The sequence below is a fragment of the Lissotriton helveticus genome, chromosome 5_2 (assembly GCF_964261635.1).
Source record: "Lissotriton helveticus chromosome 5_2, aLisHel1.1, whole genome shotgun sequence".
NCBI classification, from domain to species: domain Eukaryota; kingdom Metazoa; phylum Chordata; class Amphibia; order Caudata; family Salamandridae; genus Lissotriton; species Lissotriton helveticus.
This window is the reverse complement of record NC_136066.1, coordinates 2,097,154-2,111,413: the sequence shown is the minus strand read 5'-3', so window position 1 is coordinate 2,111,413 and position 14,260 is coordinate 2,097,154. Positions and strand designations below refer to the sequence as shown.

General features: G+C 51.0%; 1 protein-coding gene across 2 annotated transcripts; it reads left to right on the top strand.

Annotated features, from left to right (window-relative positions):
- The first annotated feature begins 3,778 nt into the window (after positions 1–3,778).
- Positions 3,779–11,027, top strand: SET (SET nuclear proto-oncogene). Of its 2 annotated transcripts, none has more exons than XM_078646597.1 (8): positions 3,779–4,161; positions 5,192–5,249; positions 5,666–5,808; positions 6,643–6,746; positions 7,030–7,143; positions 8,390–8,560; positions 8,637–8,789; positions 10,130–11,027. In XM_078646597.1, exons 1-8 carry the CDS (start codon positions 4,107–4,109, stop codon positions 10,151–10,153), a joined length of 822 nt encoding a protein of 273 aa, XP_078502723.1. In that variant the 5' UTR covers positions 3,779–4,106; the 3' UTR covers positions 10,154–11,027. The 2 variants fall into 2 exon arrangements, with proteins under 2 accessions (XP_078502723.1, XP_078502722.1); XM_078646596.1 differs by having other exon boundaries at positions 3,828–4,179.
- Positions 11,028–14,260: the final 3,233 nt, after the last annotated feature.

The window sequence follows — 14,260 nt, the reverse complement described above, 5'->3', positions numbered from 1 at the left end:
CATATTTGTTATTTTTGAAACCAAAGTTTTGACTACATCATTCGGCCAATTGAGAAGATGTGAACAGAAAGTAAACAGGAATGCAAACGATTAGTATTTATAATTAGTGTTTGGATTATTTGCGGCAATTGATATTGCATTTGGAAAATTCAGTTTAAAAGGAAATAGTTTATATATTTGTTGTCTCTGTTGTACCAGATATAAATGAGAGTCTGTATATTGGCAAATGTATTTGAGATAAATAATAGAGTTTATGTAGATTAGGTTTTTTTCTACAATAAATTTGATTGTTTTTCCCTCACTGTTCAATGATGATACCACTTTGAAATCACTGTGTCTGGTGAAGTTAAGTGTAATCTGAGAACATCAAAAAGGGAATCTAAAAATGTAAACTAATTCAAACTTTATGTTGAGCTGCTAAAATTATAATCTTATCATTTCAGTAATATGTTATCATTACATAACAGTTTTTCTTTTTCTTTATAGTAGGGACTGTTGATGTTTGAGAAGTGTTTTATTGCTGTTTACTACAATACTACTCTAAAATATTTCTACTGAGTAAAGTATCTAAATTACTTTGAAGGTAAGAATACATAATATAACATGCATAATAACATGAGACCCCATAGTGGTACCTGAAGCTCCACTTCCAGGTGCCTACAGAATAGTGTGATGTAGGGAACCCCACCCAGGACAAACCATGCACACAAAAGGCCTGGTGCTGCTTCCAATAGGAATGGTCTTCACAGTTCAAGGGGAAAGAGACAGTTAGTCTTGGTTGTTAAAAAGCCAGGCTTTCATGGTTGTCCTGAAGAGCAGGAGATCAGATATAGATTTAATATTTAAAGGAAGAGTATTTTATGTTTTCAAGGAATTAACCCAAAAACTTCTTCAGCCCCAAGGGGAAAGTCTGAATTTGGGAAAATGCACATGTTTTCCTTAAGGGATTGCAGCTGTATGACTGGAAGATACCATTTGAATCCTTTCCGCAGGTATTTTGGACCACCATTGTGGAGTGTGCTTTGTGGGTAATGCACATGGTATTAAAAATAATTCTCTTTTTGACAGGTAGTCAATGGAGATTATGTAGAGCCTATCTAACGGACTTGTATTTGGGAATGCATAGCAAAATGCGTGCTACTCCATTTTGAACAACCTGCAGTAGTCTATTTAGGTGTTGCTGCTACATGTTTAAGTAAAGACCATTGCAGCAGTCAAGTTTAGACTTGACTAAAGCTGTCACAACAGTTTTTTGTAGTGACTCGGGGAGATACAGGAGAATTTTCTTCATTGTTCGAATGATGTAGTAACAAGATGAGATTGTGGCATTAGTTTGTTCCTCATATGTGAGTTTTCTGACAACGAGAATTCCCATATCTTCTACTTTCCTGCTTGGAGTAGACAGATTACCTAACTCTTTAGGTTACCAGGTTGATGACCAGAAGGTGGTTTCTCTGCCAAAGAAGTGGAAAAAAATGAGCATTGCTCTTTTTATGTAAGATTTACAGTTAGTAAAATTCTCGCCCTGCTTTGCATTGCCAGTATGACAACGTATCTATTCTCCTTATCACGATCTTGCTCCTTAGTGAGGCCAGTGGTCAGGCTACACAGTGGGAGGGGGTGTGCATGCGTGTGAATTTGTGCATGTGGTGGAAGTGGTGCAAGAGTCACACATGAAGTATGTGTTTCAATCCTTAGCTGTGTCTTCCTGCTGTGTAAAGTCTGGACCCTTGCTCTATTTGGGCACAGACAGGCATTTGGTGTGTACCATGTGCCCACTGGCAGCAACTCTGCTACTCCTTGGAATAACAGAAATAGTACCCTACTCACCTCCTCTGAGTTGACCTCAAAGGTGGGGGTGTCACTAAGAAGTTGCTGCAGCATATTGTTATAAAAAGTAAAACACAAAAAGGGCTGAGGCAAAAATCCTGCTCCTATTACTGTTAGTGGCTTAATGTATTGCGATGGTGCTACAAAACCAGGAAGTGCACCCCTTTATACTTCCAATTGGGAAAAGCCCAAACACATTCACAAGAACAGATTTGGAGTTAGCACACATCATTTTAGTTCATTAGGTCATGAAATGTCCATAATAGTCAATAGAGATAGCAGGTCCAAAGTTTTCTTTGTAGTTGAAAAACGTGTTCTTTATTGATAGATATGTTCAGTTGTTAAAATCCAATGGTAATACAATTCATTTAGTAAACGTGTTTCGTCTCGGGCAAGACTTCTTCAGGGCTTAAGGTTATGTATGAGTTGTTTATAAGTTTCCCTTTAGTAAAGAAAGAACTGAGACACAAGTGAAGATAGTGTCCAGGTAATCATCTTAATATGATGAAAACGATGCAGACGATAGCATTGAGCGGCAATGTAACCGCTAAAATGCAGTCCGCTTCCGTGCTCGAAGCTTGTAAAAAAAACTTACAAAAATAAAAACTTTGAGCACGGACGGTTACATTGCCGCTCAACGCTATTGTCTGCATCGTTTCCAGCATATTAAGATGATTACATTGTCACTATATTCACTTGTGTCTCAGTTCTTTCTTTACTAAAGGGAAACTTATAAACAACTCATAACCTTAAGCCCTGAAGAAGTCTCACACGAGACGAAACGCGTTGGCTAAATGAATTGTATGACCATTGAATTTTAACAACTGAACATATCTGTCAATAAAGAATACGTTTTTCAGCATATTGTTATGTACATGACCATGAAGAAGTGTTACTAGATGCAAGAGTGCATCTCTTAGTTCCATATGGGAGATGCAGTATAAAGTGTAAATGGGGAGCAATTACCATAGGGTGTCAGAATGTATATATGGGGAAGTCACAGAAGGTTAAGTGCACTAGTTGTCGTGGAGTACAATGCAATGTTGGATTAATATGCACTGTTCTGAGTAGTGCACAGAATTGCATTCAAAGCTTATTTGACTAAGAATAGCATAAGAAGTCAATGGTGCCACACCTGCAGCCTCAGACTCTTGATAAAAATGATGCATTTGCAGCCTCCCACTCTTAATAAAAATGCTGCATTTGCAGCCTCCCCCTCTTGATAAAAATTATGCATTTGCAGCCTTAGATTCTTAATAAAAAAAATGATGCACTTTCAGCCTCCCACTCTTAATAAAAATAATGCATTTTAGCTGTGGCTGTTGGGACTATTTTGGCCAACAGGAAACAATGCAAAGCGGAAGCAGCACTTTGCAGCAGTGAAAGTGCCCCTGATGCAGGAATCTAAAGTGCTGATGCATGGAACAGTCTAGAAGTTCCCTGGGCATGGAAGCCACGCTGGCTGCGCCCTGTCACCGCTGCCCCGGGTAGGGGGCGCCTCACAGCCGGCAGTGGAGCCCCCCCAAAGCTGCACTGCCCCCCCAGACCAGGCCGCCATTTTGTGAGTGGAACAGGAGGCTAATGGAGGCTGCTCGTCAGGGCTTGGCCGCGCCCACTCTCCCCCTGGAGCCCCGCCCCTTCCGCGTGCAGCGGCAGCCGCCACCCACGTGACCTCTATTCTACTAGGAGCGCGAGCCCCTTCGCGCGAACCGCAGCGCGCGAACCTAAAGATTGTACTTGGCTCCGCCCACTCTCCTTTCTCTTTTGCGCCGTGGTCGCGCACTGACGTCTCATCTCATTTGGTTTTGACGTGATTCTTTTTCTGTGCCCCTCCGCACTCGGCTTCTTTCTCTCGGCTCCATTGGCTGGCGGCTGTCCCGTCGTCCAATGGGAGTGGAGCGCGAGAGGAGCAGCCGCGGGAAGGCCGCGGGATTGGCCCGTTAGAGGCGCCCGCCGGGCCGCGGCGCGCCTCTGGTTGGCTGGCGCGCGAGGGCGGCGCCTGCGCGCTCGGCGCTGTTTAGAAGAGGAGCGCGAGGGCGCCTGTGCGTCTCTGTGTGTGTGCGCCTGTGTGTGAGGAGGGTCGTCGCGCGCCTCTCCGCTCCCGCCAGCCCCCTCTGCCCGCCGCGAGCCCCGGGCCCGGCCCCCGCCTGAGGAGAGGCAGAGCCCGCGGCCCCCGGAGCCCCGACGCCGCCGCCGCACCACCGCTCCCCCCCCCTCGGGAGCCGGACCTTCGAGCCGTCGTTGGAGGCGGAAGGAGCCGCCCGCCCTCAGCCAGCATGTCGGCGCCCGCCGCCAAGGCCACCAAGAAGGAGCTGAACTCCAACCACGACGGTGCGGACGCTCGCGCGGGTGAGGCGAGGGAGGGCCGGGTGGGGGCCCCGGGGGCGCCCTTTGTGCGCGGGGCCTGAGGGGGGGGAGGCCGCGGCCGGCGCGGGGCTGAGGTGCGCGCGGGAGCAGGTATCCCTCCGCCGAGGCGAGCGGCCGGGCTGGAGATGCGAGGCCGGTATCCCTCCGCCGTCTCCCTCCGCCGCCGCCATGATGCCCCGCGTGGCCGAGGCCGCCCCGCGCGCCCGCCGGCCCCACGTGCGCCGGCTCCATTGTGTGCAGGGGCCGCGGGACACGTGTGCGGCGCCGGGCCCGGCAGGACCATGGAGGGTGGGATCGGGTCTCCCAGCGCGAGCGCAGCGGGCCTGGGCCCTCTGGTAGGGGGCTCGAAGGGGACTGGGGATGCTCCTCCGCGGTCACTGGCTCCTGCATGCCCGGGGAAATGTTTGTGTCCAGGGCCTGCTCAGGTGCTGTTGGTGAGACCTGCTTCCCTGGGAGGGTGGGCTCATGTCCGGGAGGGGGCGGCCTCCCGAGTCCTGCGTGCCCCGAGGGGTGCGTTCAGGCCGGGGCCCTGCTTTGCAGGGTTGGTTCATGTCCGGGGTGTTTGAGCGGGAGGGGGCCGGCCCTGAGGATGCTCTTGCACTGGGGCGGGCGGCCTGCTGGGCCCTTGCTTTCTGCTGCTCTCTGTCCATGTCTGGGGGTCTCTGATCGGGGGGGGGCCGGGCATGCCGCTGTCACTGCCCTGGGAGGGTGGGTTCATGTCCATGACCCGGAGGGGGGCACCTGCTCTGTCCCTGGCCCCTGCATGCCCTGGGGAGCTTTGCAACGTACTGGACCTGCTGCCCTGGGAGGTGGGTTCATGTTCGGGTCCATGTGCCGGATGGGGGAGGTCCCCTGGGGGTGTCCCGCCGGAGTCCCTGCTGCCCTGGGAGGTGGGTTAATGTCCTGGGGCTGGAGGCGAGGCCTCCTGGGGATGCTCTGCCGCTGGGAGCTTCTCTTCCGCTCCACACGGTTCTCAAAGTTGTGTTTCTTGCAGAGAAAGAACAGCAGGAAGCGATCGAGCACATCGACGAAGTACAGAATGAAATTGACAGGTGAGAGCCCGCGCGGGCGGGTCAGAGGTCAGGCACGGGGCGCTTCCGCTGGGTGGACCTCATCGGGGTGTGGAGGGGTGGGAGTGCCAGGGTCTGGTGTGGACTGAGGCCGATGGTCCATCTGATGGGGGCTGGTGATGGGTTACTCGTGGTCTGTTGTGCACCGGTCAGATCTCCACATGTCCCCGTACTGACAGGTCCACACTCATCGACACCTGTGCTGGGCGTGGACCTGGCCCTACGTCTCGGGGTCCGCTCTGGGTTGTGCTGGGAGGTTGCGTGGGACACAAGGCTCCGGGTTTGGGGCCATCGGGGGTGAAAGCTGCAGACTTCCGGCTCAGGAGTAGCTCGCTGTGCTCAGTCAATGCTTCAGAGCGCTCCTCTGCCCCACTCTTACGTTGATTTTGGTTTTCTAGACTTAACGAACAGGCGAGTGAAGAAATATTGAAAGTAGAACAGAAATATAACAAGCTCCGCCAGCCGTTCTTCCAGAAGAGGTCAGAACTCATCGCCAAAATCCCTAACTTCTGGGTGACAACGTTTGTCAATCATCCACAAGGTACACATTGGGCTCTAGAGTGTTGCTGTGAGTGGGAGCTGTGGGGGGGGGGTGAGTGGGAGCTGTGGGGGGGGGGTGAGTGGGAGCTGTGGGGGGGGGGTGAGTGGGAGCTGTGGGGGGGGGGTGAGTGGGAGCTGTGGGGGGGGGGGTGAGTGGGAGCTGTGGGGGGGGGGGTGAGTGGGAGCTGTGGGGGGGGGTGAGTGGGAGCTGTGGGGGGGTGAGTGGGAGCTGTGGGGGGGTGAGTGGGAGCTGTGGGGGGGTGAGTGGGGTTGTGCTTTGCTGTGAATCGTTGCGCAGTGAGTGGGAGCTGGTGGGGGGGGGTGAGTGGGAGCTGTGGGGGGGTGAGTGGGAGCTGTGGGGGGGTGAGTGGGAGCTGTGGGGGGGTGAGTGGGAGCTGTGGGGGGGGGTGAGTGGGAGCTGTGGGGGGGTGAGTGGGAGCTGTGGGGGGGTGAGTGGGGTTGTGCTTTGCTGTGAATCGTTGCGCAGTGAGTGGGAGCTGGGGGGGGTGAGGTGAGTGGGAGCTGGGGGGGGTGAGGTGAGTGGGAGCTGGGGGAGGTGAGGTGAGTGGGAGCTGTGGGGGGGGGGGTGAGTGGGAGCTGTGGGGGGGGGGGTGAGTGGGAGCTGTGGGGGGGGGGTGAGTGGGAGCTGTGGGGGGGGGGGTGAGTGGGAGCTTGGGGGGGGTGAGTGGGAGCTTGGGGGGGGTGAGTGGGAGCTTGGGGGGGTGAGGTGAGTGGGAGCTGTGGGGGGGGGGTTGTGCTTTGCTGTGAATCGTTGCGCAGTGAGTGGGACAGGCCAGCGGTGCAGAAGTCTCCATCTCTCCCTTGTCTCTTGCAGTCTCGGCTCTCTTAGGGGAGGAGGATGAAGAAGCGCTCCACTATCTGACCCGGGTCGAGGTGTTCGAGTTCGACGACATCAAGTCGGGCTACAAAATAGACTTTGTAAGTATTTCACAGACTGATAAATGCTAGTAATTGCAGGGCTATTTTGTCTTGAAAGTGGCTGCGTGTTAGGTGGCATTACTAAGATGGGGGCAGAAGCCTCGGAGCTTCACAGCAGACTGGACTGGACTCGGTCTCCTTCGTGCCTCTTTGCAAAGATGACTCTAGGTCTCCAGCTTTAAGTGGTTTATGACCTTCAATGTCTGAATGGTGATCAGTTTAGTTGTGGTCGCTCCAGATTAGGAGCCTTCTGTTTTAAAACTTTTGTGCTTCTTTTTTGCAGTATTGTGATGAAAATCCATATTTTGAAAACAAAGTCCTCTCCAAAGAGTTTCACTTAAATGAAAGTGGCGACCCCTCCTCGAAGTCGACAGAAATCAAATGGAAACCCGGCAAGGTAAAGTTGTGCTCCTTGTAGCCCATGTGCGGCGTCTGGCTGTGCTCTGCGCATGCGCGGGGTGATGGCAGCTGGATGCTTGGCGTGGCTGTGATGTGACTGCAGGGGGTGCTTGGCTGTGATGTGACTGCAGGGGGTGCTTGGCTGTGATGTGCCTGCAGGGGGTGCTTGGCTGTGATGTGACTGCAGGGGGTGCTTGGCTGTGATGTGACTGCAGGGGGTGCTTGGCTGTGATGTGACTGCAGGGGGTGCTTGGCTGTGATGTGCCTGCAGGTGGTGCTTGGCTGTGATGTGCCTGCAGGTGGTGCTTGGCTGTGATGTGACTGCAGGGGGTGCTTGGCTGTGATGTGACTGCAGGGGGTGCTTGGCTGTGATGTGACTGCAGGGGGTGCTTGGCTGTGATGTGACTGCAGGGGGTGCTTGGCTGTGATGTGCCTGCAGGGGGTGCTTGGCTGTGATGTGACTGCAGGGGGTGCTTGGCTGTGATGTGCCTGCAGGTGGTGCTTGGCTGTGATGTGACTGCAGGGGGTGCTTGGCTGTGATGTGACTGCAGGGGGTGCTTGGCTGTGATGTGCCTGCAGGTGGTGCTTGGCTGTGATGTGACTGCAGGGGGTGCTTGGCTGTGATGTGACTGCAGGGGGTGCTTGGCTGTGATGTGCCTGCAGGGGGTGCTTGGCTGTGATGTGCCTGCAGGTGGTGCTTGGCTGTGATGTGACTGCAGGGGGTGCTTGGCTGTGATGTGACTGCAGGGGGTGCTTGGCTGTGATGTGACTGCAGGGGGTGCTTGGCTGTGATGTGACTGCAGGGGGTGCTTGGCTGTGATGTGCCTGCAGGTGGTGCTTGGCTGTGATGTGACTGCAGGGGGTGCTTGGCTGTGATGTGACTGCAGGGGGTGCTTGGCTGTGATGTGCCTGCAGGTGGTGCTTGGCTGTGATGTGACTGCAGGGGGTGCCTGCAGCCGGTGCTCGGCGTGGCTGCGATGTGACTGCAGGTGAGTGCTCGGTGTGGCTGTGGTGTGACTGCAGGGTGTGCCTGCAGGTGGTGCTTGGCGTGGCTCTGCCTGCAGCCGGTGCTTGGTGTGACTGCAGGTGAGTGCTTGGTGTGGCTGTGGTGTGACTGCAGGTGAGTGCTTGGTGTGGCTGTGGTGTGAGTGCTTGGTGTGGCTGTGAGTGCTTGGCGTGCCTGTGATGCCTGCAGCCGGTGCTCGGCGTGCCTGTGATGTGCTCTCTTGTCCCCTGACCCGCAGGATCTGACGAAGCGATCCAGCCAGACGCAAAACAAGGCGAGCAGGAAGCGGCAGCACGAAGAGCCCGAGAGCTTCTTCACATGGTTCACGGACCACTCGGACGCGGGGGCGGACGAGCTGGGCGAGGTCATCAAGGACGACATCTGGCCCAACCCCTTACAGTACTACCTGGTGAGTGCAGCGCCTCGAAGCGCGCAGCGCGCCGCCCGCAGCCGCGCAGGGCCTCACGGCTTCTCTTCTTTCCAAGGTCCCAGACATGGAGGACGAGGAGGGCGAAGGGGAAGAGGAGGAAGATGACGAGGAGGAGGAAGGCCTGGAGGACATCGATGAGGAGGGAGATGAAGAGGAAGGAGAGGGGGAGGATGACGACGATGATGATGACGAGGAAGGAGAAGGGGAGGTAAGCCCGTCCTGTGGCACATACGTGTCAAGTGAGGTGCATCTGTGGAGCTGGTGTATTTCCAGCATGGCCTGCTGGTTCAGTGATGCTGTTCTCTGAAGAAGCAAGGTAAAGCTTCTTTCTGGGGGGCCTTTCGTAAGCGCGTCCCAGCCTCTGCGGGTCTTGTAGCCGCTGCCTGTTGTCTCCTCTTGCTTCAGACCCAGCACTTCTACTGAAACGGCTTTACTGAACACCTGAGCTTCTCTTGTAGGGTTCTGCCCAGAGTTGACCCCACCCATGGACTTCTGCCGCCACCGAGTGGCCCTAGCCCAGTGCTTCCCAAACTTTTCCGACTTGCAGCTCATTGGCCATTGCCCGTGGCTCCCCACTTTTACTTTTTGGGAGGGTAGTGGGGATGTAAGCCTGGCCTCGGGGGTACTGGCATTTTTCTCCCTGAAAATAATTTGGCTGAAGGTATTATAATCAAATATGCAGGTTTTTTAAATATTACTGAGGCACCTCTAATAAAACATTTCTAGTTACATTTCTTTGTCCACACCTTTTTTAGAGTATCCTCAAACTTTTTTTTATCCCACTTGCAGTGCTAGATGGCACCCATATGCATGTAGCCCCATTCCAAAGTTTCTTCGCTTGAATATTTGCATGCACTTCCATTTCTACCCATCTCATACGTGCCAACCCTGAAATTGCCTCCGAATCAGTCCTAGCCAAATTCCTCTTTAGTTAAATGCTCTTTCTTGCCTCCAAATGTTGCCATCATGCCATATACTTCTTCATGATCAAGGTGAGCGCAGGTCTGTCTGGAACTGTCTACTGAAATATGTACTGGAAGTACCATGGTTCAAGTACAAGTGTCAATAATTAATAATACTTAATGTGTTTAATAGACAGGACAATTGTACTTTCCTGATCTGCCGTTGGTGTAAAATGCATTTGGAAAAAATGAAACTATTGACCAGTAACAAAATTAATCCGGCATCTTCCACTTACTTTGGGAATGTTGGAACGTTGGGATCCAGTGAAATATGGAAGTAATCTCCCCGTAGACATGGAATCAATTAAGCACAATGTTTACAGCTTTAGGCAAGTCTTTTACTAATCAGCATCCTGTTTTTAAGTCTAATTAGTTTAACTGAAGCCAACAGACCCTTCAACTTTGAATGCATTAAAGTGCTTGGTGTGTGGCTCCCCAGTGAGCCACAGCTCAGTTTGGGAACCACTGCCCTAGTCTGAAGCTGCCGGTACAGAGATGTGATGGGGCTATGTGACCTGTGCCTGAAGACTGCTTGACTTTGTAAGTTCTGCTTGATCTGGCGTGACCTGCTCCTTTCTATTTCCAGGAGGAGGAAGGCGAAGACGACTGATCACCGATGGATTCCGCCCCTTGACCCGATCTCCAGTCCCTGGGAGCAAGTTGCTGTCTTCATTTTTATTTTGTGTGCTCAGTTGCCTGGCTCTCTGAGGACCTCTACCCCACTTCATGCCATGGTTTAAACGTTTTTTTGGGTGGGGGGAGAAACTTGTTAATTGCTATGTAAATCTCTAACCAGTTTCTATTCCACAATCCATTCAACCCATCTCCCAACTCTCCCCACCTGAAAAGATACGAACTTTGAAAAGCCGCCACCATCCCAGGGCAGATGCGGGTGGGAGGTCCACGCTCCCCTTACCGTGCCGAAGGCGGAGTGCTGGGCCCCTGTGTCGTAGCGCATAGAAATTATAGCGGTTTCCTTTATTTTCTCTGTATATTGGGCTCGGAGGTTACACTGTCTCCATGTGAATATGGACAGCTAGCATTTGCCACCATGTACCCGTCTAATTGTTTAAAAAAATTAAAAAAGTGAACAAAAAAACCTGTGGGTCACTGAAGGTAGCTGGGTGGGTTTTGAGATTTTTGTCTGGGTTGGGGAGAGGAGGCCAGGTTTGTGGTAAGGCACTTCAGCAAAGTGGCTTTCTCCTTTTGGCATGTCGATCTTTCCAAGGCGTCCATGCGGTTTAAGTGACACTTTTAAAAACTATACACCCCTCCTAGTGAAGGCTTCGAGCCCTGCGTCCCGACTGAGGATCCACTGAATTTGTAGATCTTACTGGCATCGACATTCTAATGTAATTTTTTTGATGTTTTGTTTTTTATTTGGTTTCTTTTGTTTCACTGGAAAGGAAGGAAAGATGATGCGCAGTTTTAAACGTTAAAGTGTACAAGTTGCTTTGTTACAATAAAACTCAATGTGTACACAACGGGGCTGGTAGTTTTCACTCGGCTTGGGTGGGTTGACTTGTGGCGTCGGGATTAGTTGGTGCTTTCAAGATCGAGCTTTTGTGACTATTGAGTGGCAAGTTCAGATAATCAGTCCTCAATGAGGAATAACCCACTGTACGGTTAAAAGTTGTATTGTATTCTTGTGTTCGAGGCATGTGGGCTGCTGAATTCATATCTAGCATAGATCGCCGCCTAGTGTTGGGACGGATGATTGCACATAGTTGTCCTGGAAGAGTCTTCGAAGTATCACGAGATAGGTGGCTCCTCCCCTGGACTACAGTCACCCTACGGGTATCTTGGCGCTCCTGGTCATTTCCCCCTCACGCTTACTTGATTGTCTGATGCATGTTGGCTCTTACTCGATCCTATTAGTGAAGTAGATGTTTACCTCGCGTCTTACCTCTTGAGCTTTTAGATGCAATTCCGTCATTCCTTGTTTCGTAAGAAGCGTGTCATATGGAATTATGTGGATGTTTTGAACACCCAGTTGGAGTTCATAACGTTAAATGTCTGCTTTGGGGATGTACCAGTAGGGTAGCGGAAAATGTAATTTTGCGGCTGCGCCCTTTTCTGCATAATCGTGGGCTTGCTCCAGAACCATCTGAGTGAATCTTTTGTTGATCAAATAGATCAGTAGTTATTGAACTCAGTGCCACACTTTGCTGCAGTCTAAGGCAATTTTCAATGGTCGATTGGTCACTTACATTACCATTGTGCTGCATAGTTTTGCCAACCCTGCTGCCTTTAGTGCTGCATAATTCCTAGAGGTCCTGGGTATTAAAGCAAATGAGTGCCTGAGTAGCATGTTGGCTAACAGCCAACCCAAGGGTAGATGGTAAGCAGGTTTGATTGGACAGGAGCTGTACAACTTTCAGTACTGGCCTGCTGGAAAACCAGATGTGTCCAGTGGAGCAGAGATGCTAGATAGTCAGTTCCTTCTATGCATTGTCACTGATACAATCTGCAATGTATTGGCTGTTTAAAACTGAAGACCCTGATGTAAAAGTTAACATGGCACTCGCTATACATGGGTTGAGAGCATGCCTTTGACACATTGTGTGGTTTTATGTAGTGTAGATCTGGCCCAAAGGCATCAGGGTGCCTTACATTTCTATCAGGTGGCATTGCACACGCAGATCCTTTTTGGGTGCTGGGAATTTCTGGAATTACAGGTTGTTGGTACCATACTGGGACTGAAACCTAGTTCCCAGTTCGAAGATCCGAAGTTCAGGCAGTTGGGCCCCAACCACGCACAGCACAAACTGAGTACTTCTGGTCTGCTGTTGTCAACCAACTATTGGTTCAATGGACTAGACTCTATCACTAGTTGACTACAGTCTGGTGTTGGCTACCATTCTACCTTCACCCCAGTGCTTGAATTGAATTGTGCAAAGATGGAACTCTGGGCATGGATTCCTACCATGCCAAGAGTTCGTCTTCCCAAATTGACTGGTTTTGCTGGTGCCTGTCTTAACAAGGATACATTACTCTTGAGGTTTTTAAGGCTCGGATTCATATACCCCTACAGCAGAAAGCATTGGGTAGTGAGTTAGACAATTTAAGTGATAGGACTTTGCAGGCATTAGCCTATTTGTCTGGACAGATGTACCCGTTTGATACACTGCCGCAAGAAAAGAATGGTCATACTAAAACTCTAACTCCTGGTCTATGGAATGCTAAATATGAACAGTCTCACAAAGTCCTTTAAGAATTGGATCACCTGGTCTCAACAAAGAGCAGTGCAATGAGATCTAGATCCCTGGCCTGTTTGGTACCCAGAGCTTGGGCACCCCATTGCAGTATCTCTACAAATATTTCAATTCTTTATCCTCCATCACCGGTTATTTGTTTTCTGGGATTTATGTAGTACACTGCTACCCACGGTCTCCCTGCACTGGTAATCCGCCATCTATAAAGTAATAGAATAGGTGTTTTTTTTTTTTAGTAGCTTCCTGTAGGACATTTCTGGTCTAATGTGCAATGGGAGCTCATCCCAGAGCTAGAAATGTGCAGGTAACAAACATCAACCTGCAACTGGACCAGACGGAACTTGCCAGGCACAGATATAATTCTAAGAACCAAGCCTAACCACACGGCCTGTCATTGCCCTGGAAGAAACACTGCCACCATTAAGTCAATGGCCACAAGCTCATTGGAACCCTGCCACACCACAAATCCTCCCGAGATTGTACACACTGACCAACATTCTGGGTGCCTCCACCTTTTCATCAACCATCCAGACTTTGAAGCCTGCAACTGCCCTCCCATTGTAGTAGAAGTGTCTGCATAGGGTTTCTCAAACAGATGGTTCTCACTACTGCCAACACAGCCTCCAAGAGGTGTTACAGTTGGATGACCTAAGGAAAGTCAGTGGGTCAGATGAACAGGAAAGAGTGCTGGGAACTAAAGATAGGCCGGGGGAGGGGTGGGTGTAAGAGTCCCCTCTTTGACCTAGAATCTAACCCTGAACAGGTGGAGCCTGATGACCCACCTGGACAACTCCGATCTCCCAGAGGATACGCCAAGAGGCCCCTTTTCCCCCCTCACAGGAAAGTGCCGAGTGGACTAATCTGCAGAATACAATGCTTCAGGACGTACAGTAGGGACCTCCCTCTCTAGTAAGGGGACCACTCTCGATAGGGAATACCAACTCCTTGAACTTGAGAACTAGGCTCAGGCAAGAGCAGTTAGCCCTTGACACGGAATCCTTAGAAGTCCAGAGGGCTAGGAAGACATTTGTACAAGAGTTCCATGGTGGCAGCAACAGTGTCCCTCGAGTTAGAGAAACTTGTCATGTCCATAGTATAGTCCCTCCCTTCCATGTTGGGGATGACAATAACAAATTAATAACTGCTTTAGAGAGGGCCTTTAAGTTCAGAAGGTCCTTCAAGAGCAGTGGGCAGCTATCTTGTTGCTCTCCTTAGCTGACAAAGGTACAGATAAGCTCTTCCCTTTTAGAGGATGCTTATAATTAGTCTTCACTCTCATTGACTGGTTTGCACTTAATCCTGAATGGCTCAGTGGACACAACGTACAAACCCATGACTGGGTAGATTTTGTGGACGGTGCCAATAATGCTCTGGAAGGTTGGCTACTTGGCAGCAAAGTGCTTGACTATTGAGAATTGTACAATTTAATTGAGGAGCAGACCCTTAATTGTCCAACAGCTTTTTCAACAGTACCTGGTGGACTCAGATCTGACTTCTCCCCA